Source organism: Myotis daubentonii, chromosome 7 (genome assembly GCF_963259705.1).
Source record: "Myotis daubentonii chromosome 7, mMyoDau2.1, whole genome shotgun sequence".
Classification (NCBI taxonomy): Eukaryota; Metazoa; Chordata; class Mammalia; order Chiroptera; family Vespertilionidae; genus Myotis; species Myotis daubentonii.
Window position 1 is genome coordinate 36966194 of NC_081846.1, and position 25449 is coordinate 36991642.

General features: G+C 57.0%; 1 protein-coding gene across 1 annotated transcript in view; it reads left to right on the top strand.

The window, feature by feature from the left end:
* The window catches only part of CROCC2 (ciliary rootlet coiled-coil, rootletin family member 2), a 57333-nt gene that overhangs the window by 22602 nt on the left and 9282 nt on the right, over positions 1-25449 (top strand). Inside the window, 13 exon segments of the mRNA XM_059704873.1 lie at positions 2291-2484; positions 5483-5610; positions 6064-6233; positions 6873-7049; positions 10416-10529; positions 13802-13945; positions 17023-17240; positions 17765-17924; positions 18575-18742; positions 20262-20586; positions 20802-20983; positions 21449-21569; positions 22173-22306. Of these exon segments, the coding sequence (XP_059560856.1) occupies positions 2291-2484; positions 5483-5610; positions 6064-6233; positions 6873-7049; positions 10416-10529; positions 13802-13945; positions 17023-17240; positions 17765-17924; positions 18575-18742; positions 20262-20586; positions 20802-20983; positions 21449-21569; positions 22173-22306 (2235 nt within the window).

The window sequence follows — 25449 nt, forward strand, 5'->3', positions numbered from 1 at the left end:
GTTGGAGATATAGGGTGCAGCTTTTCTAGCCATTCTAGGTGGGAGGGTTGGCCTCCAACAATCTACTTCACCATTGTCAGAAGCAGAAATTTCTGGTCTTTATGTTTGAAGAATATTTTTGCTGGGTATAGAATATTAGGATAGCCATTATTTTCTTTCAGCATCTTTATAGTTTCACTAGGGGCCCAGGGGAACTTGAACTGTGGGCCGTAAGGCTGCGGTGGGCACAGGGGTGGGTCTTGGCCCATCCACCACACCCTCACCTGGCCCCTCCCACCGTGGCCTCCAGTCCTCTGTCTGCCGGCAGCCCTGCTTCTGCTGCCACTGCTCCCACACTCTGACGGTGCTGGCCCCCTCGCAACAGCGGGTGAGAGTGCAGGGCCGGTGCTGTCAGCGGGTGCGAGTGGTGGCTGCTGCCCCGATCACCCCTCAGGAGCAGGGGGAGGTGGAGAAGCCCTCAGGCATGATTGGGGCTGGCAACCACAGCTCCCACCCGCTGATGATGCTGAGCAATTGGGTGAGTGATTGGGACCGGCGCTAGGCACCAGCAGCAGGTGTGAGCACCCGGCGGGATCACATGTGCGGGAGCAAAGAATTTTCAGTAACCACCATAGGCTCGCCCCAAATCAGTGACCGGGGTCCCACTCACCTGCTCCACCATCCCGCCATGGCCAACGCCCACCATGTTCCACACGCACCCCCTGGTGGTCAGTGCTCGTCATAGCGACTGGTTGTTCAGCTGTTCCACTGTTCAGTCTATTTGCATATGCAGGTTTTATATATGTAGATTCCACCATCCTCTGACTTTCACTGTTGCTCTTTGGAAGTCAAACGTCAGACTTATTGTTGCTCGTTTAAATGTAATGTCTCAGGGGAGGGGGTTTGCCCCTCTGATTTTAAAGGTATTTTCCTTTATTTTGGTATTTGGAAACTTAGAACTAAGATGTATCTATGTGACATTTTCATTGTCTTTATCTCTTTAGGGTGTTATGGCTCATATTAAATCTGTGGCTTGATGCATTTTATTAGATTTGCCAAATTTCTGTCTAGTATCTGTTCAAATATTCTCTCTCCTCTCCCTCTGCAACTTCAATTATACATATGTTAGGCCTTGCCCTGCATGTCTGTTACACTTTTTTCTGTATTTTGCATCATTTTTTCTTTCCATGATTCAGTCTGAATACATTCTTTTGTCTGTCTTCCAGATTATTAGACCTCTGTCTAATCTGTCATCGAAACATTATATTTATTTATTTTGCTTATTGTATTTTAAAATTATGTTGCTTATATTTTGTTTCTAGTTCTATGGTAAAATTCTACATCTTGCCATTCACATTCTTGAACATTTAATCACAGCTGTTTTAAAGTTTAAAGAGACAGGGAGGTATCTGTATTTATTTGATGTTCTTACACATGGCTTTTGCCATGTGATCTTATCTTCTGATATTCCTGGTAATGTTGATCAAATGTCAATTATCATATTTTAAAACTATAGAAATAATTTGATGATGCTATTCTTCCAGAGGGGATTTACTTTTGATTCTAGTAGGTAGTGAGGGTAGATGATCGCCATAATCCATGATTGAGGGATGGTCTGTTCTGATCCACCTCTATTGCTAGGGTGAAGCCCTTCTGTGCATACAACTAGAAACCTGGGGGGTTTATCAGGATCCTTCTGCTTCAAAGGCTCTGAATTTAAGTTTTTGGCCCTCTAAGATCATAATATTGCCAGAAGCTATCCTTGCCTTCCCAATTTCTCAGCCTAAACTTTTAAATCAGCACATTCTCTGAAGAGGGACAAGATAGCTACTGGTGGGCTCAATCCCTTCTCTCCAAGATCTCAGATCCTCCCATCCCAGCTGGCCTGGCAGCTCCCCAGGCCTTTCTCAGATTCCATGATGTATTTTATCTAGATTTTTGTGATGTTGTTGGTGGAAGTGTTAGTCTGTAGCAACCTGGTCCTCTGTCACCTTCTACTGCCATTTCTGTGCAGTTTTTCCTGCCCCCTGGACACTTGTGGTCTAACCAAGATTACCATGTAGACTGGAAGCTGGGCATGCTCAGTTCAGTAACTCCTCCATCATGGTCACAGGCGTGGAGGCCCCTCTACTGTGTTAGCCCGTGAGCACTCTGAGGTCCCATGTGTCTCATATTCACTCTCCTCTACCTTTTCTTCATTCCATTCTGCAGGACACCACTCCTTCTGAAGTCCTGCTTTTCCCTGAAGAGGCCCCACTCACCCTCCCACTCGCTCTTTCTCTGCTGGACTCTCCCCTTCCCCCTCCTCTAGGTCACATGCAAGAAACAGGCCCTGGAGGAGCAGCTGGCCCAGAGCCTGAGGGACCAGGAGGCGCAGATGGACACTCTCCGGACGGCCCTTCAGGAGAAGGAAGCTTTGTTGGAGGAGCGAGCTCAGCTGCTGGCCAAGCAGGAGGCCCTGGAGAGGCAGGGCCGGCTCACGGCTGAGGAGGCAGCTGATCTCAGGTACCCAGGGGCTATGGACAGGGTGTGTGTGCCTGGCCTTGCCTCAGGGAGGCTGCAGTGTGGCAGGGGGCAGGTATTCACCTAGTAGGCCAGGGAGGGTATGTTTACATGGGAGAGACTGTGAGTGAGGTGGACCCAGTGAGAGTCCTGGGGTGGCCTTTCTGTGAGAGGTGGCTGCACCGGCCAGGTGGCAAGTTGCAGAATGACAACATGGAATGTCTTACTCGTGGATCTGAGACGTTTAAGGTATACATGGCTTCAGGCGAGGCTGGATCCAGGTACTCCCACAGTGCCCGCAGGACCCTGCCTCTCCCCCCTCAGTGCTGCTCAATCCTGAGGAGGTCTGGTTCAAGGGCTCAGGGTGAGAGGTGGCAAGATGGTCAGTGGCTCCTCCAGGCTTCCTCCTCTAGCAGACACAGAGTGCCCTTCTCCCCACAAGGCCCAAGAGTTGCTGCCATTAACCATCCTGAGCTACTTCATGTCCCTGAACCAATTCAGTGACTCACAGGGCTCAGATTGGCTGGCCGGGTCATATGCTCATCCCTGGAGTGGGGGGTGGGGGGGAGGTTCAGCCCCAGGGAACCACCAAGCAGAGAGTGGGGCCACAGAGAGCTCAGTGACCATGGGGCCACTTCCAGAAGACATGGAATGGGCACTTTAGGCAACACCAGGGGTGCCCTGCAGGCTGTGCCTCGTGAGCTGACCTGGTCCCATAGCCTCTGGACCTTTTGGGCCCTTCTCAGGAATATCCGAGTACTTTTCTAGAAAAGATTTCCTCCTGGAATGCCAGAATCTGGGGGTCCTTGTACATCTTCTCAGACAATCCTCTCCTCAAAATGAAAGCTTTGGGAAATTGATAAATGAAAGCTTGGTGGAAATTGATAAAACTTGACTAAGGCTGGGGTGGGTTGTCAGAAGCAGAGGGTCACAGGACCCTGCCCACTGCCCACTGCCTCCTAGGCCCACAGTGCTCAGAGGGCAGTGTGGTTGGAGGCCCTTTTCCTCCCACCAGCATGTGCTGCTGGATCATGGGCCCTGGTCAGTGGTTTCGGGAACCGGGGATCCTGCACCAACTCAAGCCTGACTCCTGGGCCCAGGACCCCCGCACAGTCACATACCCACCAAACAGCATTTCAGGATGACCCATCTGAGCTGCTGATGACAGGGCTGCTCGGGACTTGTCCCGAAACCATGTCTGCTTGGCACAAGCGGTGTGTGTTTATTTCGCTGGGGTGGGACTCTCTGGCCGCCTCAGTTTTCATGAGTTCCCAGACCGTATTGATGACCGCTCAGTGTGAGCGGTCCTGCTCCAGGTCTCCTGGTGAAACCTCCATGGTCAGCTGGATGTGGGAGGACCCCAGGCCCTGGGGACATGCCCTCAGTTCACAGGGTGCCAGCATGCTGTTCAGTCTGGGAGATGGACTAGGTTCCCTGCCTGCATACCCCACGCTCACCCTGGCTGGCCTCAGGAGGCTGAGCTGCCTGTGGGCTCCTGTGGAGGGAAAGACTAGACATGCCCTTAGATTCCGGCCTCCAGGTGCAGATTCTGAGCAGCAGAGGAGACCTGGAGGGCCTCTGGGAGGAGGAAGGTTCTGGGTAGGGAAAGCAGTCTAGGTAGAGAGAGTGGGGAACATGTGGGTGCTGACCAGGTAGGGACTGGAGGGGGAACCAGGGTCTCAGAGAAGCAAAATTTCTGAGCTGTGCAGGTATCGGGCCCCTGGAAGGTGTGAAAGTGCCCAACCCCCAGTAGTGGTGGTAGTGGTGTGCAGGGGGAACCTAGCAAGGCTGCCCAAGGCCCACAGCCTGCCCTGGCTCATGGGCTATCGTGGGGCTGCGCATTGGCCATTTGTGTGCTCATGTGGGATTTGTGTTCAGTGTCTGTGGGGTTCCCATGTGTACGTCACCCAGCACAGCAGAGCAGAGCAACACTTAAAACATGCTCACTGGCTGGTTGATGCTAATGGGTTGGCTGTGTTCAAGCCACCTCCCCAGAAATGGGGGCTGCTGTCAGGGCTGTGCTCATCCCAGGTCCTTCTGAGCGTTCGCATGGGTGCAGAGGTACGAGGCAGCTTCTCCTAAAATGGAGCCACACGTGTGAGGCTCTGCTTCTCAGAGCAACTCCTTAGGTGAAAGAGTTTCCTCATCCTCCTTACGACTGACAATGTGCCATCATTTCCGCAACACTCTGCCATCCGCCAGCTCTGAAGGCAAGTGCGGCTCTCCAGCCACAGTGAGCACCCTGTGCAGCGTTGTTGGTCCAGTGTGTTTCTAAGGTGCTAACACCCGAAGGTGGGGTTGCTGCTAGAGGTCAGGCACCCTAACCAGCACTGGGTATTATCATTGTTTCAGTCTTTTGGTAATCGAGTGCCTGGTTGTGGTTTTAATTTCCTTGCGTGCCCAATAAGGTTAGCAAGTTTCATATGTTTATTAACCATCTGTGGATTTTTTTGTGAATAACAGTCATTTTTCTCATTTTTCTGTAGAGTCAGCTGATTTTCTGTCATTGATTAGTAGGAGCTTTTTGTATATGATGGATATGGACCCTGTGTATATTTAGTGCAGATTTTTTTTCTTCAAGTCTGTGCCTTGTCTTTTAAGTTGGTTTGTGGAATATTTTCTGCATGAAAGCTCTCCCTCCCTATCTTTAAGTATATTCAGACCTATCAGCTTCTTTATTTTTATCTTCTGTTGTTTGTGTCTTTCTTAAGAAGATTATAAAATACCCTTCTGTATTTTTTTCTACTACCTTTACAGTTCTAAGTGCTTTAGTTGTTGTTGTTTGTTTGTTTGTTTTTGTATTTTTGTGTTTTTTTCATTTAGCTTTTAATCCACCTGAAACGTTTTTTGTGCGGGATCAATTTGTTTTTACAGATTTAAGATGAAAGAAATGTCCTCTGTTTATTCTCTGACTTACCAGCCTGGCTTTGGCAAGCTCTGTCCTGCCAGCGGCAGATGGGATCGCTTGGTGACTGGCCCGCTGTTTGATGGTTCTCCACAGGGCCGAGCGGGATGTGCTGGAGAGCAGCCTCTTTGAGGCTCAACAGCTGGCAGAGCAGCTGCAGGCACAGCAAGAACATCTGGAGGGAGAGGCCCAGAGCGCCCGGCAGGCCCGGCAGGCCCTGCAAGGTGCTCCAGCAGCCCCGCCTGTCTCTCTTCTCCCCACATGGCCCAGAAGGGCCCCTTCCATAGAGCTCAGTCCCAAAGTGTTGCTCCCACTGCCTGGTCCCCCAGGAAGGGCACCAACTCGGGCCTGGAGCTCCTGGAGCTGAATGGGTCCATCTGTGAGGGGTGGCCTGCCCAGTCTGCTTCCCAGGGTCTAGATCTGGGTCAGTGTGGCAGCCCCTGCCCCATTCCCTGAGCTCCCACCCCTGCTCAGCCCACCTCACCATGTGTGGCTCACCCAGCCCCTAGGCCTGGCCATAGCCAGAATACACGCTGTGGTGGGACTTTGTCCCTGCCTGCTTGGGTAGCGTCCTCAGAGCAGGTGGCTGTCACTCCACAGGGGGCTTGCACAGGCCACAGGGTGTTCCATGGCATGGGGCCCTGTGGCCAATCCTGGATACATCTGTCACTTTGCAGTGGAATTGGAGCAACTGAAAGGCGCCTGGGAGGTCCAGGAGACGAAGCTGGAGTGGGACATTGGGCAGCTACGGCGGCAGATGGCGCAGCAGGAGCGGGAAGCACAGCTGGCCCTGGAGAGCCAGGCACTGGCCCACTGTGAAGACATCGCACGGCTCCAGAGGGAGAAGGTCTGCTTCCCTAGGCCACCAGTTGCTGCCACTCCTGGGAATTTACATGTCCCAGATCATGGAAGACCCTCAGGGGAGGGGTCCTAGGAGACCAGGCAGGAGGCAGAGGTGCCAGGCCATACTCAGGTGGGGGCCAGAGAGGACCCTTCATAGATAAGGTGGGCAGCTAGGGTCATGGGGCTGAGCCAGTGTGGCTAGGTCCTCTCCTTCGAAGGAGGGGCCAGCTGTGGGCATTGACTGACCTGGCTGCAGGTTGAGGGCCGAAGCTGGAGGGCGTTTCATCACCCATCCGAGCCATCCCACTGGCCAAGACTCCTGCAGGCCTTGTTTGACATGCCTGCACACCTCGTGCATGTCACTGGTGCGTGGTGTGCCGTGGAGGCTCAGGAAAGGCCTTTGAACCGTTAGTTCATGTCAGATAGAGGAGGTGGAGGTGGAGGCCCAGAGAGCCCCTTTGTAGCTCTTGCTTCAGTGACACTGTGTGAGAGACAAGGGGCTTGCAGCCAGCTCGACAATCCCTGGGGACCTGTCTTGCCCTGGAGTCCCATGAACCAGGTCTCACTCAGACCACAGGCACTGCTGGTCTCACATGTCCTGACCTGTATGGTCCTCACAGCCTGTCCCTTCGTCTTGGCCCAGGAGACCCTCAGTCTGTCTCTGACGGAGGAGAAGAAGGTGGCAGCATGCAGGTTGGAACAGGAGAAGGAGCTGGTGGCAAAAAGTACAGCCAAGAGGGTGGCTCTGAAGGAGGAAATTCAGAGCCTGAAGCATGAGCGGGATGAGAGCCTCCTCCAACTAGAACATGAGATGCAACAGGTAATTGGGGGGACTGTGAGGCAGTGGGTGTGCTCACTTCCACCTCACCACACCTCCTCTGGCCCAGCAAGGGGGCTGTGTAGGGGAAGCCTTTCCAGGTCACTGCTACTGTAGTGCTGGTCTTCCACAGCAGTCCTGGAGGACAGACATTCACCCACCCACCTATCCACCCATCCATCCATCCACCATCCATCTACCCATCTTGCTGGGGTCCGACCCCAGAAAGTCCTGGGGTCCCCAAAGGTGTGGACAGAGTCAGCGAAGAAGGAAGGACACGGAGACAGCGTTCAGTTGATCAACAGCCTAGCCAGGATCTCTAGCCAAGTTCTGGTCAGGATCTCCAGCGAAGTTCTGGTTAGGATCTCCAGCCAGGTTCTGTGTCCATGTTCTCTTGCTAGGTTCTCCAGCCAGGTTCTGTCCAGGTTCTCCAGCCAGGTTCAGTCACCAGGTTCTAGTCAGGTTCTCTTGCCATGTTCTATCCAGGTTCTGTAGCCAGGTTTTGTCTCTAGGTTCTTCAGCCAGGTTCTCTCGCTAGGTTCTGTCTCTAGGTTCTGTTGCCAGTTTCTGTCCAGGATCTTTTGCCATGTTCTCTCCAGCGAAGTTCTTCTGTCTCTAGGTTCTGTGTAGGTTCTGTGTCTAGGTTCTGTGTCCTGTTGTCTTGTTACATCTTTATTTATACCAGTTGATTCCAATCGTATCAATCTCTATTCCAAAGGTTAGGGCGTTTCTTATCTCCATTCCAGGGAGTAAAGATTATGTAGCTTAAGCATGATTGTTCGTAGTTAAAGTGATTAATCACCTGTCTGGCACTTAGTTAAGGGCTTTTATTCCCTCCCTAACTTCAGGGGAAAATCCCTACCTGGGGAAACAACCTTTCTCAGAGAGGTGACTTTGGTTAAAACACATAGTGCCAAGAAGGTGAGCAAACATATTAAGAACAGTATGCCATATATGCCAGGTCCCTTGAAACAGCAAGGATGGACCGGCTCCCGGCACCATCTATCCACCCATCCACCCATCTGTCCATCCATCCATCCATCCATCCACCCATCCCTTTATCCATCTATCCATCCTTTCATCTGTCTATCCATCCATTCATCCATCTGCTCATGTATCTATCTGTCCATACATCCATGCAACTCAACTGTCCCTCAACTTCTTGTCCATTAACCATTCATTCACCTGACTCCATTCTTCTATCCACACACCCAGCTGTCCACCCACATACATGGCGATCTCCCCACATACTCAATTGTCTATTCACACACATCACTGTTCATCAATTCATCAATTTGCTTGAACATCCATCCAGCTATTCATGTACCCAATCTTCCATCAACATGACTATCCATCCACTCATCTGACCATCCATCTATTTCTTCATTTAAACAGCCTTCTCTCTGTCCACACACTCAGCTGTCCATTCATATCCACCATTCATCCGACTATACATCCAGCTATCTGATTAGCCAGCCATTCATCCATCCATGTATCCAACTACCCTTCTGACTATCCTTCCATCCCCCGGCTATTGAGATTCAGACACTGGACATGTAAAAGTTACCTTCTGAGTCCAGGCTCCTCATTTTACTGTGACACTGTGAAGTATTCACTGTCCAGTGAATGGAAGGACAAGTAAACGTATTCACATGTGTTGTCACATAAAGTGATAGAACTCTCAGGTGTTGGCACAAATTACAAACCACAGGGGATGGGCTCCAGTAGCCACCAAGGTTTATTGTCAGACTCCATGCATTTCTAACTTGCTTCTCTCAACATGCTGAGGTACATGCTCTTATTAGCCCCATTTTATTGGTGAGAAAAGTAAGGTTCACACATGGTGACCACCTTGCCCCAGCTTGCACAGCACACTGGGGTCTGTGCTCATAGCTGTTCCACCCTCCGCTTCCTGAGGAGGAGGAAGAAAAGGCTTTGTAGCTGTGGTGGCATTGGGGGAGGGAGGGTGAGACTGTAAAGGAGGAGCAGGAGGTGGTTGGGTAGGGAGGGAAGGGAATTTGGGGAATGTCTGGGGATGGCGCAAAGGACTGTGCAGAAGCCCTGAGGTGCAATGATTCTCCAGAATCATCTAGAGAACTCAAGAAAGTGCTACACTTATGATTACAGAGTTATTTAAAGGACATAAATCAGGACCACTCCAATGAACAGACATGTGGGATGAGGTCTCTCCCCTGGAATCAGGCGCATCACCCTCTGGCATATCAGGGTGGTCTAGGGTTTTCACTGGGGGCCTCCTATAGGTGTGATTGACAGAATCACTGGCCACATGATGAAACTCAGTCCCCACACCGTCCCCGAGGCTGGGAGATCTCAGTGGCTCACAGTCCCAGTGTTCTAATCCATGACTGGCGGGGCATGGCCACCCCCTCCCCAAACTATGTCAGGCAGCCATGAGTCACCCCTTAGAGTAAATCAGGTGTGGTCCTAGGGCCCAGGAATAACAAAGACGCTCCTCTCTTGGGGAATTCCAAGGGTTTAGAGGCTCCTCCCAGGACAAAAAACAGACCAAATCTTATTATGGAAGAGCCTCCCAGAGATCGCTGTGCACAGAAGAGCAAATAGAAATACACATGGCTATCCCGCCTCTGTAACACGACAAGTACACGCATTTTCAGGGATCAATCTATGTTGGGAGTCTTTCCACATTGTATGCTCAGGATTTGCTTATCCTCCTCATAGCCTCGTGAGGTCCTCAGATGCTTGTATCATGATTGTTTTGTTGGACCCCCATCGGCAGACATCTGGTTTATTTCCAGTTTGTTGCTGTTATGAATGATATAATGAACAATAATCAGTGACCCTGAGCAGGTCATCCCACACATGTACACGCAGGTCTCCAGGCCACCTGCCCCAGCGGGCCTGGGCCTCCAGAGACCCATGCACCTGTGACTTTGATGGTCATTGACAAATTCCTTCCACCTTCTGCAGCCCTGTGGGGGGTGCTCACCTGCACCCCTCACCCTTAGTGACACAGCATTTTCAGAGGTTCAGAATCATTAGTGGTCCCCACTCTGCCCTGTAGGAAGTGGTGACTGGAAGGGTTGTGGGACTCCAGGGAGAAGGGTTCTGTGAAGCCCCTGAGCTGTGCTGGGAAGGAGCCGGTATTAGACAGGAGCACGGCGGGGAGGTGGGGGGAGAGGTGGTGCACCTGGTGGGGTGGGAGGGACTGCCTGAGTGCAGGCACGAAGGCTGGACCATGTCATATAGGACAACAGGCTCCCCCCCCCCCCCACCCCCCAGACGTCGCTGTCTCTGGGGTACTGCCCCCTCCAGAGCAGGGATGTGGAACCAGGAACATGCTGTGTCCCATCAAGGGCTTCAGCACCCAGTAACCCACTGTCACGCCAGGCCCTGTCTCTGAAAGAAGCAGAAAGGAGCCTGCTGCAGCAGGAGCTCTCCCGCGCCACTCGGGAGCTGAAGCAGGTGCAGCAGGAGGCCCACGGCCAGCAGGAGCAAGCAGAGGTGAGCCCTGTGTGCCCCCATCAGCCAGAACCCAGGCACTGGCCTGGCCCCTGCAGTGCCCGGGAGGCGCTGGCAGAGCCCCAGATGCACCCCTTCCCACCTCGTCCCAGGTATACACTCCCCCCCAACCCCCTCTGAGCCTCAGTTTCTCTTGGGTATCTCTAGGCTTCTTGCTGGGAGGGAACATTGTCTTGATGGGAAGGAAAGGCTGAGGAAGGTAGTCCCTGCCCCCACAGAAGGCACCAGGGACTCCACATGAGCCAGCATCAGAGTGGGCAGAACCCAGGCCTATGCCCCCAATCCACTGGCCCGCAGCCTTGCCTGTCTGGACACTTGAACATAACTGCAGGAAATCTGACTCGCTGGAGGGACCCCTTTCAAAGAAGAAACCAAACCAGAGGAAGGACACGCACGGAAAATCCCATAGAGCCTGAAGTGAGGCAGCCACCGTGGGCCGGGAGAGACCCCAGGAGGCAGCTGCCTGCCCTCGACCAGGGAACAGAGGCCCACAAATGCATGGAGACTGCTGCAGGCTGCAGCTGGGGTCGCCTGGGCCCCTGACTCCTCTTCAGGACCCATGTCTAGGGCAGGCCAGGCAGCAGCAATTAGGACTCTGGAGAGGGGAGGGGCAGCAATTATGGGGCCCTGTGTCCTCACCCCACAAATGGGACTGGGCACCCACTGCCATTGCTGGCAGGGTGGCCTCAGACATTTGTGAAGTGGGCAATGCGGAGGCAACAGCCCACTCACAGGAGGACTGCACTGCCTGCAGTTGGGGTCAGACAGCTGTCCTGGGGGCTGGCCCTGAGCCGACACAGGCTGCAGGTACCCTCCAGGACAGAGGGGGACACAGCCCCACCTCTAGCCGCACCCACACAGCCTCACGGGGCCAGCTCTGTCCCCTCTGCTCTGCCTTTGTCCCTCCAGCCCCGGTCACCTTTCCTGTCCAGTGCTGCTCTTTCACTTTTAACCTCGGTGATCCCTGTTCACCCTGGTCCCTGGCATGTCCTCGTCCCAAGGGCACAGTCATATGCTCCCTGGCCTTGAGTGAATGACTCAGGAGTCCGTGAATGAGTGTGTGGACGAGTGTGGACTGCTCTGCCAAGCCTTCCTTCCTGAGCTGCAGGGGCGGGAAGGCCTGGCTGGGAGGCCATGAAGTTCACTGTGACCTATGGACAGGGGGCAGGGGGCTGTGCGGTGGACAAGGGGCTGCACTTAGAAGTTGGTTGCCAGGGTGTCTCTGTCCCCTCCTGCCTGCCGGGCGCCCAGATCCCAGTCACTCTGAGCAGAGCTGGGGAGGAACTCCCGGCACCGAGGCACCAGCACTCAGGGGAGCCTTGCCCAAGATCCTCGCTCCCTGGATCCCTGTCAGGCTCTGTCTCACCCCCTAGCAGATGGCCCTTCCATGTGCACAGCCAAGAGGGGAGTGGGGGGCCCTGGAATTGTGTCCTCCTTCCTGCCCATCCCCCCACCCCCCTGCAGATGCTCCTTGAACCCCTCTCAGGCAGCAGGAAACTAAGAAAGCCCCCTCCCAGACCCTGGGAACTCCCCCAGCTCTCAGGGGGGCCTCCCTCACTCTGGCTGAGTGTCCCCTAAGATGGCCTGCCAGCCAGCGGGTTCTTCAGGGAGCTCATTAAGGGTTCTTTTGCCACCTTAGCTTGGAAAATGAAAATGAAAACCCACTGAGAGGGGAGGGAGAGAGAAAGGCCAGCCAAGGAACACCAGTTGCAGGCCCTACGAGGGTGGAGGGGCTCATGGAGACAGAGGAGGCTCCCTCACCAAGAGCAGAAGGCACGAGCCCTGGCCGGTTTGGCTCAGTGGTAGAGTGTTGGCCCACAGATTGGAGAGTCGCTGGTTCGATTCCCGGTCAAGGGCACGTACCTGGGTTGCAGGTTTTTCCCCCAGTTCACAGAGCCCAGTAGGGATGCGTGCAAGAGATAACCAATTGGCCTATCTCTCTCTCTCTCTCTCTCTCTCTCTCTCTCTCTCTCTCTCTCTCTCTCTCTCTCCCTCCCTCTCTCCCTCTCTCCCTTTCTCTTTTTCTCTCTCTCCCTCTCTCCCCTCCCTTCTATTCCCTCTTTTTAGCAATGGAAAAAGATATCCTCAGGTGAGGATTAACAACAATAACAAAAAAGAGCAGGAGGCACGAGCTGATAGAGCCCAGCCCACCAGTGGCCTGAGCGGGGGCGTGGGGCATGGAGTGTGTGTCCCAGAGACGGGTTCAGGGCAGCCGAAGGGGCTCCTGTGCCTCCTGGGAGAAGGAAGCCTGCTAAGGAAACCCTCAAACTACCCTGGGTCCCAGTACAGAGGCTGGGCTGGGTGGGCCTGGGGCACAGGTGAGCAGGTGACATCCTTGCTCTTGGACAAGGAGGTGCCTCCTCCCAGTGCCCATCAGTTAGTGCCAGGGAGGAGCATCTTGGGTGCTGTGGCCAAAGGAAAGCACATTTGGCCGGGCTGAGTCCTGAACGGATGTCTGGCCGCCTGAGCGTGGCCTGTGGTCCCTGTAGGAACGGCCCTGGGAGGACTGGGAGTGTCACCTAATCCCACCTGCCTGTTTGAAAGTTCCGGCTGATGGAGGGGTTCCTGTGGTCACCTGCACTCAGGGATAGGGCTGCTCTCCTCTCCCCCAGTCACTGCCATGTCTGCTGGGGGGTCCAGCCTTCTTGCCCTACACTGATGGTGGGACCCTGGAGGCACCTTCCCTGGGACACCCCAGGCCAAGGGCCACAGGCTGAGGGGTGCTTCTCCTGTGCCCCACAAACCCAAGAGGGCAGAGGCTCAGCTCCTGGTGCAAATGCCAGCCCCCGCCTGGCTGCAGGAGCCCAAGTCCAGTGTCACCTGAGGGCAGGGCCTCTTTTCGTTTGCCAAGTGGCCATTCCTGGCTACTCACTGTTCAGCAAAGTGGGCCTAATAGCAATGATTTAGGCAGCAAAGAGGTCGGCGCTGGAGAGCACTGCCCTGGCAGCCTGGGGATCTCAGAGGAAAGGCCCAGGGGACAAGGAATGGGTCAGCCCCTTCCCTTAGGAATGCCCCTTGGGGCCTCTGCCCCCACCCTTCACCACTGTGTCCACTCTGGACCTGGCATTGGTGGCACTGGCTGTAGCCAGGACAAGAACCGTCCCATGGAGCCCCAGTCCCTGCTCTGGTCCCCACCTGCCTTGTGCTGCCGGAGAGAGCTGTCCATCTGGTCCCAGGACTTTGTGTGGCTGCCCGTGTGGCCCACACCGCCATGGGCAGCCCCTTGATGCCTCAGTGGCTTGCTGCTCCCCCAGGCCACAATCAGAGCCACAGCGGCGGAGCTGAAGGCCCTGCAGGCCCAGTTTGAGGAGGCCATCTCGGCCCATCAGAGAGAGACCTCGGCTTTGAACCACAGTCTCCGGAAGATGGCGGCAGAGCGGAGCAATGCGGGCAGAGAGGTGAGGGGGTGTCCCAAGGGGAGAGAGGGAGGTGCCAGGAGGGGTGAGAGAGGGGAGTACCAGGAGAGGGGAGAGAAGGCAGGTGTGTTCTGAGGGGTGGGGAGAGGGAATTGGGCCATTAGCCTAGGGGCCCATCCATCCAACACGCTGTGGGAAGATCTCTGGTGAGCAGCATGAGGCATGGACCCCACGGAGCTGAGCCTGGGTGGGGTGAGGCCACCCTGGGGTCTCCTGGAGCAGAGAGGCAGCAGAGGTGCAGGGTGGCCCTGCCTGGGCCTGACATGGCCCCGGGAGCCCTGTGATGGTGTCCTGGGTGGGGACAGTCTTGGGCAGGGTGAGCAGGAAAGGCCCCAGCGAGGCCGGGTGGAGCTCGGCAGGCAGGCAGATTGGGGAGGTGTTCCTGAGGTAGGTTTGACAGCACTCGGGCGCCTGGGAGAGGGGAGGGCAGGAGGACACGGGATTGGGGCTGGGGGAGGGTAAGCTGGCGCCCAGGTAGGGCCGGCAGGCGGGGACGAGCGGCTCTAGCGCTCGTGCTCCCTGGGCAGCGTGCCAAGGCTGGCAGGCGCGCTGACCGTGCTCATGCACTAGCCTGGAGGCTCGGCACGGGGAGGAGGGGCTCGCCCTCCCCCAGCACCAGGGCAGGCTGGGTGGACGGAGGAAGAGAGCGTGATTTAACATGACAGGCTGTTTACTTTGGCCCCCAAAGAGAAAGGTCTCCTTTCAACAGATTTCAAAGTCAGGCCGGTCAGCGACCACACGGGGAAACAAAATGAGGTTTTAAAACTGGGGGCAGCAGTGGGAGGAGCTGGGAGATGTACAAGTTCAGGTTCTTGGAGAGGGGCCTCCAGAAAGGGAGTGGGGGGACGGACAGGGAGCCTGGGGGGTGAAGGGGAAAGAGGAGCATGGAAGCGCCCTCACAGGCGCCAGGCTGGCCAGGGTCGCCATGGAAACCATAACATTTTCACAGTCCTTAAACTGAAGGCACATCCAGGCCTCTGGCAGCCCTGACTGAGTCCACACATGTGTGTGTACATGCACACACATGAACCCACTGCATGGCTCACACACATGCACACCCCATACCTGCATGCACACACGTGTACACAAAAAGTGACATTGCATACATGCATGCGCACACATGCACTCATGTGTGGGCACAATGCACATGTAAACACATGTGAACACCATGAAGTACACACACTAGTGTATCCAACAGGAGCACATGCACTTCCATACATATTTGCATGCTCATACATAATGTCATGTGTGCTCACACATACATACATGTATGCAGTTGCACAACCACACGGTCACCATGCTGCGTGCACACACACGTGCACACCAATCACACATGTGTGTTGCCATGTGTGCACAAATGAACATGCCACACGCAGGCCAGGGCCCTCAACTCCCCTCCCTCCTCTTTGCAGAGCTCTCGACCACCTCCCTGCAGGAGATTTCAAAAGAGGCTGTTTATACAATTTTTAGTAAAGAAATAATTATTATAATCACATTAAGCGATTTGGCTGTAAAATTCCTGTAAAAGGGATGGTTGTTCTCGGGAGACAGAGGGAGGTGGGTGGAGGTGCGGGGGAGGGGCCCTGCATTTGTTTTGCTTGTTTTCATCTCCTTGTCCTGGGAAATGAAAACAGCTTCTTTTGTGATGGATAGGCCCTTTTGCTGGTCCTTGACCTTCTGGGTGGATTTCTGCTGAGCTCAGCGGAAAATGCTCTACACAACTTGTGGCTCCCACATGTGGGGGGTGGGAGGGGAGCGAAGGGGGGGCTCAGGCCCTTCCCAAAAACAGAACAACAATAACAGCAGGCCGGTGCAGGAGCCAGGCCGGCCGGGGCCTGGACAGTGTCCCATAGAAGCAGCCAGCAAAGTGGAGTTTGCTCTTGGCAAACGGGCTTCTTGACATGGCCCAGAGTTCCTGCGGCTTCCCCTCCCTGGCATGTCCCCACTAGCTTCCTCTATCTCCTCCTGGGGGACATGCGAATTGGAACAGAGCTTTCTGCAGTGTCCTGGTTAGGGCCACAGCCAGCTCAGGAGGCAAAAGACCAGGTGCCCTGGCAGAACCCCCACCCCACAGCCTGGGCATTGAAGGCTGGGCTGGCCCTTCCCCAGGCCTACACTCTCCCCCAGACCCTCCTAGCAGGGCTGAGCCCAGGGCCTTTGTGCCCCAAGGTGAGCAGGGCCCCTGACCCCCACCCACACTTTGGTGTCAGCAGGCTCTGCCTAGAAGCCCCTGGTGTAGGGCCTGGTGCAGGAGAGAACACAGGTCCTGGTTCCAGGTGGTGGGTGTCCCACCTGCAGCCTCTACCCCTCCCTGGGTCAGCTCCCTGAGGTGCGGACTGGACGTGGGAGTCTCCTACCATGGGCCTCGACTGCCCACCTCGAGTTTAGGAGGCTCACACTGGAGCACTCCATGCAGAGCACAGCGAGAACTCCCTGCCCGAACAGCTGGACAGCCTGGCCCAGTGGCCCTGGTGCCATCGGAGGATTCCAAGGACACCAGAGACCCGCCTCCCACTGCCTCCGGTTCCAATAGGGGACCGGAGCCACAGGGGTCAGGAGCCTCGGCATTGACACTGCTGCCCATGCCGGGGCAGACAGTGACCCTGGGTGCCACGCCATTACTGAAGGAGAGGAGTGGACACCAGAGCCCGACAGGTGGCAAGGGCCATCGGGCAGTGGGTACTGGATCTGGATGGGGACAGTGCTGATGGGTGGGCAGAGCCGTGTCCCATGCATGGAGTATCCATCAACCCTGGGGTCCAGGGAGGGAGCACAGGACAGGACCAGAACTAGGAGAAGTCAGGGTGTCACCTGCCTGGGCTCTGGGACTGGCCCTGGGGAGTCACCCTGCAACCACGGGTTGGCAGAACCAGGCTGTCTGCTTCTGCAAGCATTTGGGAGAGGAGGCCAGCAGGACACTAGCACTGCAGACCAGAGCCCCAGGCTGTGTGCTGCCTGTGGCTGTCCCTAGAGCAGCAGCTCTGCCTGCTGGACCCATAGCTCCTGACCCCCTACCCGGGCTGGCCCATGGCCCCTAGAACTGCACGCTCCTCCTCCAGGCCGAGCAGCTGTGGGCACAGCTCGGGGAGGCCCAGGAAGGGCTGGCTGTGCTTCGCAGGGAGCTGCAGGGCAGTGAGGACAGTGTCGAGGGGCTGCGCAGGGAGGTCGCGGATGCCCACCGTGCACTGGGGGACGAGGCCCTCGAGAAGGACATGCTGCAGCGTTCCAACGCCGAGCTGCGGGCCGCAGTGCACAAGGCAGAGGAGGAGAAGGCCAGGTATGGCTCCACCATGGACTGGCTGTGGGAGTCCCCCTCGCCCCAAAGCTCCCTGCCCCCGCCCCCACCCCTGGCCGTGGTAGGAAAGGGGTTTCCTACTAAGCTGGGCCAGATGATGGTGGGGGATATACCCGGCAGATCCAGGGTGCCGACTACCCATCCAGAATGATGACTGTTGGCCATGAGGGGGAGACCTGGATACACAGACCCGTCCCTGCCCTCAGGGAGTTCCCCTCCGGCAGGAAAGACGGGCCCCAGTGGCCAGTGGGAAATGGCCGGGGCTGGAGGGAGGGGAGTAGTGGTGAGAGGAGCTGGAGACATAGAGAGGGGCCAGGACAGCTGGGCACTCAAACCCACTGCCCAAAGGTGACAGGCAGCCCCAAGGAGGCTGGGCTTTGGGACGCCTTAGGCATGTCTCAATAGAGTGAGGTGAACAGCCTGCAGGGTAGCCTGAACAGTAACCATGGGAGACGCCAGAGCCCCCAGGTGGCTCCCCCAGCCCCAGCCAATGACGCTCTGCTCAGTTTTCAGCGGTCCAAGGAAGAAAAGGAGCAAAAGGTGCTGGTCCTGGAGGAGGCCCGAGCCGCAGCCCAGAAGGAGGCTGGCAAGCTGAGGGCCAGCCTGCAGGAGGCAGAGCAGGCCCAGTTAGACACCTGCCGGGAGCTCCAGGAGCTCCGCAGTCAGGTGACCAAGCTCTCTGGAGCCTCACACACGCCGCCCTCCCTCTTCCCCCACCTTGCCCCCCCCCCCACCAGGGCACCCAGGTGCCTTGTGCCTTTGGAGCCACCAGCAGAAGGGCCCTGCTCAGACTCACAGGGTTCCTGGGTGGGTCTGCCCTATGGGACTCAGATGGCAAACCTCAAACCTAATGGCCTAAAACAACCTTCTGAGGCTCATGAGCCCTGAGGGTCAGAAATCCAGCCTGAGGGCACAGACGGGAGCTTGGCTCTGCCCCACAGCACAGGCACCCTCGGGGAAGCCTCCACAGCAGAGGCTTGACAGCAGGGACTGGGTCTCCTGGAGGCAGCTCCTCTCACATGTCCAGTGGCTGATGCTGGTGGTAAGCTGGGCCACCAGGGCTGATGTTGAGCTCTGAGCTCTGCGCTCCACAGGGTCCTGGCCCAGGGTGGAGGTGCCAGGTGTCTGTGGAGTGGCTGAGGGTGAAGGTCTGAGGGTACTGCACAGACCCCTGTCCAGAGCTGGACTTGGCCTGAGCGTCCTGGAGTGTGGGGAGATGCCCGGGAGGGAGGCTTTTTCCCAGGACACGTGAGCAGAGGCAGGGGTGCAGGAGGCTGGGGACGTGGGCCCCCATCAGTTCCGTCCCCATCCCCCAGGTGAAGACGCTGGAGACTGAGAACCAGAGGAAAAGCCAAGAGGTGCGCCAGCTGCAGGCCCAGTGTGCACAGGACTCGCAGCGGCAGCAGCAGAGCTGGCGAGAGGCCCTGGAGCTGCAGAGGCAGGCGGCTGAGGTGGACGCTGCCCGGGAAGACGCCCAGAAGGAGGTAGAGGGCTAAGGGGCCCAGAAGGGGAGGCAGAGGTCCGGGGTCGCCCAGGCCTTGCTCTCACCCTCGTTTCATCACATTTTAGTCAAGGACAGAGTCTCCCCCAGGCAAAGAGAGTTCTGAGCCTGCGGACAGGCAGGGGGACCCAGAAAAGACCAGCTCTCAAGAGCTTCGGGTCTCTGAGCTCACACCTCCACCCAGGCCTGCACACGTGTCCCACGCCCCAACACCTGCACACACAGGCACACACTCTCCCATGAGCTCTCCCCAAACGCCTGCACACATGTCCCCACACCCTACCACATTCACTCTGCCGTGAGCTCCCCCGACCAGCTCACACAGCCCCACACCAGCTTGAAAGACCCTCTGTTCAGTCCCAGGCACCGCCCCGCAGGTTCTGTTTGCTGCCGGGCTGTGCTGCCACGGCCAGGTGGCCTCGGACCCCCCACACACAGCCTGAGAAGGTCTCCCCGGGCCTCGGCCTGTGTGGGGCTCCCGGGTTCAGACCCAAAGTCATGTGCAGAGTGGCTATTCTCAAGTACCCACCATACCCAGAAACATGGTTTACTTCCCATGGCCCATGTGACCCCTGTGTCACCTCACAGCCCCTCACCTCCATCTGTGAATGGGGTCGTTATACTGCGGCCACCCAGGGAGGGAGATGAGATGAGGCCCACCTGCACTGGCGCCAGGCCTCCTACCCCGGGGGTTACAGTCTGGCAGGGGCTACATAGCCTGGAGCTGGGGCCTGGCTGCCTCCCCACAGCCTGTAAGCATTCCGAGCAGGGAGGGCGGGGGGTGTCCCTGTTTATTGCCCTATTCACTCACCTTGTGAGAATGGAGGACTGGGGACACAGGCCATGACCAGGATCTGCAGCAGCAAACAAGTGGCCTAATTGGGAGTGGGGCGATGGACAGCAGCAGCAGGACAGCGGGGTCAGGGAGGGCCCCTCTCACCGGGGCTGGACTGCCCAAAGAAGAAAGGGGAAGGTGGCCCAGCAAGGACAGTGCGGAGAGGGGCTGCCAGGGGAGTCTGGGGAAGCCACCCAGCGCCTCCCTGCCCCCAGCCTCCGTGCACTGTGCGGCGTGGACGACATTCTATTTTTCCGTGGTCTTATCCATTTGGAAGTCTGTGGTGGGGCGTCTGGCACCCTGAGGTTCCCCAGCCCTGGTCTCAGGTGATGCTGACACAGCCTTTGCTACCACAGGCCCTGAGCAGGCAGACAAGCAGGGGGCTGGCCGCAGGGGGTGCAGCCTGGGCCACGGCCCTGTCTGGCCCAGGTTTTCATGCGGCTGCGGGGGGCTCTCTGCTGCCTGCCCGAATGTACTCCGTGGTCCTGGGGTGCCCTTCCCGACCCGGGCTCAGGTGTCTCCCCTGCCAAACATGGGCTGTGAGGCAGGTCCTTGGTCCCTCCAGCTGTGATATGCCAAAGAGGGGCTGGAGCGAAAGGCCCAGGGCCAGTCTTCAGAGGTCCCTTAGTATCCAACCTCCATCTGAGCCCCCACGGCCCTGCCACAGGTCCTGAGGCTGCAGCAGAAGCTGGCGGAAGTGAAGGAGCGCCTCTGTGAGAGCCGCAGGGCTGAACAGAGCCTCCGGGCTGAGCTGCACAGGGCCACCATGAAGCTGCAGCAGGCCAGCAGTGTGACTGACAGCCTCCAGGCGCGCCTGGACAGGGCCTGCCACCGCGTCCATAGCCTGGAGCAGGACCTGGCCCGGGCAGAGGGTGCCAGGCGGGATGCACAGGGCCAGCTGAGCCGGCTCTGGTCCACACTCTGCTGCGAGCTGGGGCTCCGAGCACAGAGCCCCTCTGCCTCCCCTAAACGGCCCGGCTCCCCCACCAAAGGTCAGTGTCTTTGGTGGCTTCAGGGGGCTCCTCTCCCAGCTCCACCACCTACCTGGGCCACCCCCACCCCTCCCTGGGCCTCACACTCTGCACCATAAGGGCCCGGACCCTGTGCCCCATCCCCGGCTCCCTGTGGGTGGGGACAACAGAGAGAAAGGGAGACAGGGCATCCATGTGCCACTGAGCCCGTCCCCTCAGACCCCACTGTCCTATAGGTTTGGACGGTTCTCAGAGTCGCTCTGGGCGGCACAGTGCCAGCCCCCCTGCCAGGTCCCGCTCACCACTTCGATGGCCTTCACCCGCACCAGGACAGCAGTGCCCAGACATGGACGTGGCCTCTGTGCAGGACGCCCTGAGGGACTTCATGCAGAAGCTGCGGGATGCCCAGCAGGAGCGGGTAAAAAGGGGCAGAGAGGACCTGCCCTGAAGGCTCCGAGAGACAGGAGGGGCCACTCTCTGTGTGCTGTCCACCTGGGTCCAGGGCAGGGGCATCACCATCCCCATGCCTGTCTCCTGAAGAACCATCGCAGGGGCTGGCCACATCACCTGCAGAGTGTCCCCCGTGACCTCTCACACGGGACCAAGCTCCCAGCAGCTACTCACATGGGCTCCCCATCTTGCCACCCCAGGGATGCCCCTCCTAACCTGCCAGGTGGGAGGAGCTATGGGAAAGACTGATAGTCATGGCATGACCTATTCCCCCACTCTACGTGCATACCCCAAACCTAGACATGCAGGCACAGCGCCTCCAAGCCCTCCCCAGGGCCTGTCCTGAGTGCCTCTATAATGCCCACCAGACCCCCAAAACCTCTAGCTCCCCACTCCCCGCAGCCCTGCCTGCTGACCTTTGACCTTCTCCCAGGACAACTGGCGCGCCCAGGTTCGCCACCTGAGCAGCTGGCTGAGAGAGGTGGAGAGGGAGCGTGCCCGAGCCCAAAGCCACGTGCGGCAGCTGAAGACAGCGCTGGCCCAGGCGGAGGAAGGTGACCTCCCTTCCCCACCTGCTCCTGGGGGTCCCCCAGAACACCCACTCCTGGCCTCCAGTGTGCAGTCCTGGGAACAGCTCAGGCTTGGGCCATGGGGTAACACCAAACCAGCACCCCCCTGCACTGGGGGACAGACTTCCTGAGACTGTGAGAGGCCTCCTCCCTCCATGGCATTCTCTTCCCACCTGGGCTTCTGCACTGGCTGTGCCCAAAGTTGGAGCCTTCCTCCCAGTCACAAGGCCCATCCCCCCATTGGGCCTCTGCCCTCAGAGAGGCCCCTGCCCTGCTGGTCACCCCACTGCATTTCTGTCCCTCACCCCATTAGTGGGTCACCCAGGGAGCCAGGCCCAGGGCCTGAATGTCTAGAAGGAAAGGCCTGAGAGAAGGGTGGGGCTGGGGAGGGGCCTGGGGTCCAGGCCTTGAGCTTTGAGGGAGGAGCAAGGTTGTCAGAGGGGAGCCTCTCAGCCCCCACCATCTAGATGCCAGTCACTAAAACTCCCCGGGCCTCAGTTTCCCAGCCTCTGAGATGGGAGGGGCGATCCCCCGTATGGGAGTCCCTAGACCTTGGGAACCAGTCAAGCCACCCTGCTTGCCCCACAGGCTGGCGCCAGGCAGAGAGGGAGGCGGGCAGTGCCCAGGCCACCAGGGCCCTGCAGAAGGAGGTGCTTCAGAGGCTGGAGGGGGAGTACCTGGCGAGTGTGCGGACAGCAGGACAGGAGAAGAGGCGGCTCCAGGTGGGGACCCCACACCCCAGGGCCTGGAGGGGAAGGGGGAGGCTGAAAGGGCTGCTGGGGAGGGGAGGTTTCAGGTCCCTGTGGGCAGGTGGCCTCAGGGGCACTGGGTTCCCACAGAGCTTATCAGGGCTGTCCCTGCAGAGCTGTATTTGAGGTGGTCCTAACCCTTATTTTACAGATTGGGGAAACTGAGTCCTGGGCAGAGAGTGAGTTGGCCTAGGTGGCAGAGCCAGCCAGAGGCAGACCAGGGGCAGACCCGGCCTCTTTCTGTGACCACACCAGCAGGCATAGCGGGCCCCGCCTTGGTGCTCTCCCTCTATGGGGTCAGGTCTATGCTGTTACGGGACTTTTATTTTTTTATCTTCATCCAAGGATGTTTTATTGATTTTGGGAGAGAGAGAGAGAGAGAGAGATGGATGTGAGAGAGAAACATCAATCTGTTGCCTCCTGTGCGCACCCCAACCATGGATTGAACCCCCAGCCTAGGTATGTGCCCTGACCCAAAATCAAACCCAAAACCTTTTGGTATATGGGTTGACCCTCCAACCAACCAAGCAGCTCATCCAGGGCCTGTGGGGCGGTTTTTACCCCACGTCACTCACACACAAGCAGGCTGCACAGGATGGACTCAGTAAATGACCCCACGTGGGCTCTGTGCTGTGAAGGTGGCTGGTGGTCTGCAGTTTCCAGGTGAGGAATCTGGGCCCAGAGAGGGCCGGCCTGGGTGATGGGGGCCGGCTTCCCCCTCGCTACTCGGCCCCGGAAAGCTGAGGCTCCTTGAGGACTTCGGGGGCGTGGGGAACAGTGTGCTTGGAGCGGAGCACTGGCCCTTGGGAGACCCTGGGGGACCAGGGTCTCGGGCCTCACCCTGAGAAGTTGAGGTGGCTGCGGGCAGCAGAACAGAAGGGATTCATGGGGCAGGACACAGGCTCTCAGCCCCACAAGTGCCACTAGCTGCATGTCACCCCTCTCCAAGCGCCCTGGATGGATGGGTGAGGGAGGACAGGGATGGTCCTGCAGGGGAGGGGCCAGAGAAAGCACAGAGGAGCTCAGCCCAGAAAAGATCTGTAAGACAAAATGTAGTTTCTGTTTCAAGACCCCTCCAGCCGAAGCTGCTGTGGTGATGGGGGGCGGGTCATCCCAGGGCCCAGGTGCCTGGCTGAGTGGTGGCAGGACTTGTGAGGTGTGAGGGTCTGAGAAACCAGGAGAGGTAGGGTGGGACTATGTTCCGTTTTACACATATGTTCACATGTATGTGTCCCATGCACATCTATAATAATAAAAGTGTAATATGCTAATTGTCCTTCTGGACGATCTTCTGGAGGAAGCCAGGGCTTCGAGGGAAGCCCGGGTTCTGGGTGCCAGAGGGAAGCTGGTGTCGGCAGCCTGGGAAAGGAAGGCCTACTCTTGCACGAATTTTGTGCATCAGGCCTCTAGTTTGAAAATAAGTTGAACTATACCTATTAAATCAACCGTTACAAATACAACACTCCTCACTGGATCTGTCTCCCGAATTTATCCAGGCTGAGAGTGATGCGTTAAATTTTCCCACTGTGATTTTTTTCTTTTGGCAAGGTCTCCTTTATTCCAAGAGTCTTTGATTTGTGGATTTTTACGGCATGCTCTTCAGAATTCCACCTTTCTTGCTGCTCCAGCTTTTCCAGATCTGGAGGCCTCTGCCCGTAACCGTTCTGTCCTAAATTCCACTCCACCTGATGCGGCACAGCCCACCCGTCCCAGAGGCACTCCTGCCCTTCCCGCCCCACCGTCCCTCAGCCAGGAATCTGTTTCAACTCCACCTCTGAGTCTCTGCCCTTTTGCCGTTTCAGGAGACTTTGTCCCACTCACAAGCCTCACAGTGGTGTGTTCACTCTGCTTTTCTCTGCCCTTGACTGTAGATTGTTTGCTCTCCCCTTCCCTCAGTGCCCACATCCTGGCCTTGTCCCTTTCCCTGGTCTTGGGGGTACAGGGGTGTTACTGAGATGAGCATGTAGCGATGTTGCACTGTGCTCAGGGAATGCTGGTGGCAGCTGGAACCCCTTCCTGTGCCCGGCCTCCCCCAGGAGCGCTGTCCCGGGACCTGCCCTTATCTTTCTGCTAAGTGCCGGCTGGGTTCGTGCAGAGCCTGCCCCTGAGTTCAAGCCCCCAGTGTCTGCAGACAGACCCAGAGGATTATCCAACAGCAGCCACACCTGGTGCCTTCCTTCTCAATCACAGGGGCCGATGGAACCCCATTTGTGGGCTCCCAGTCCTGCAGGCCAAAAATCCCTCGTGGGTGACTTGTTCTCTCCCACGTCTCAGCCTCTGGGGTGGGCTGGTCCCGAAGCTGGAAGAATGCCCTGGCAGCTCATTCAGGGTGTGGCAGGGTCCAGTTCCCTGTGGCTCTGGGACCAAGTCCCGTATCCCAGCCCTCGGCTGAGGATGGAGCAACTTCTACAGGCTTCTCCCAGTTCCTGGCATGGGCCTTCTCATGGGCCCTCATCGGATCCCCGAAGATCAGACCTGGGTGGTCTCCCATTGGTTAATTACTAGCCCTCATTACCTCTGCAAATCCCTTTGCTACGTAATCATTACAGGATGACATCAGGGCCAAAGGTCACAGGCCATCTGTAACTGCCAGCCCCGGGTTTCAGTAATTTGTTGGACGTGTCGGCTGAACTCTTGTGCACACAGCTGTCTCAGGTGAGCCAGCCCTCTCCCCATCTCTCCGAGAGAGGCTTTTTTCCCTCCGATCTCAGGCTGGTTGCTTGCCCTCTGACCTCCGTCTCGGTTGGATTCCAGAAATGTGAGAATGTTGTAGGTTATTTGAAGTGTTGTGTCCAGAGTGGGGAGCCAGAATGCCCATTTAGCTTTGAAATTCTAAAACATTGACTCCTGTGCCTGTGTTTGTGCCTGTGCTTGGTGAACCCAACGAGGCAGAATCCAATCTACCTCCGTTTATACAGGTTCTTTCCACTGGAAAAGCATCTCTCCTCCCCATGCTTCCCTGTGAGTTCGTCCCAAAATTCACAGCAGCCCAACACTGCTCTCTGGGCCTGTCTTCCTTCCTGAACTTGAACTTCACCTTTCCAGGTCCCAGCAGTTCAGGGTCTTCTGCCTGTTTAGCTGACCTGTCCTGTGTTGGCCTTTGTGTGTGTGTGTTG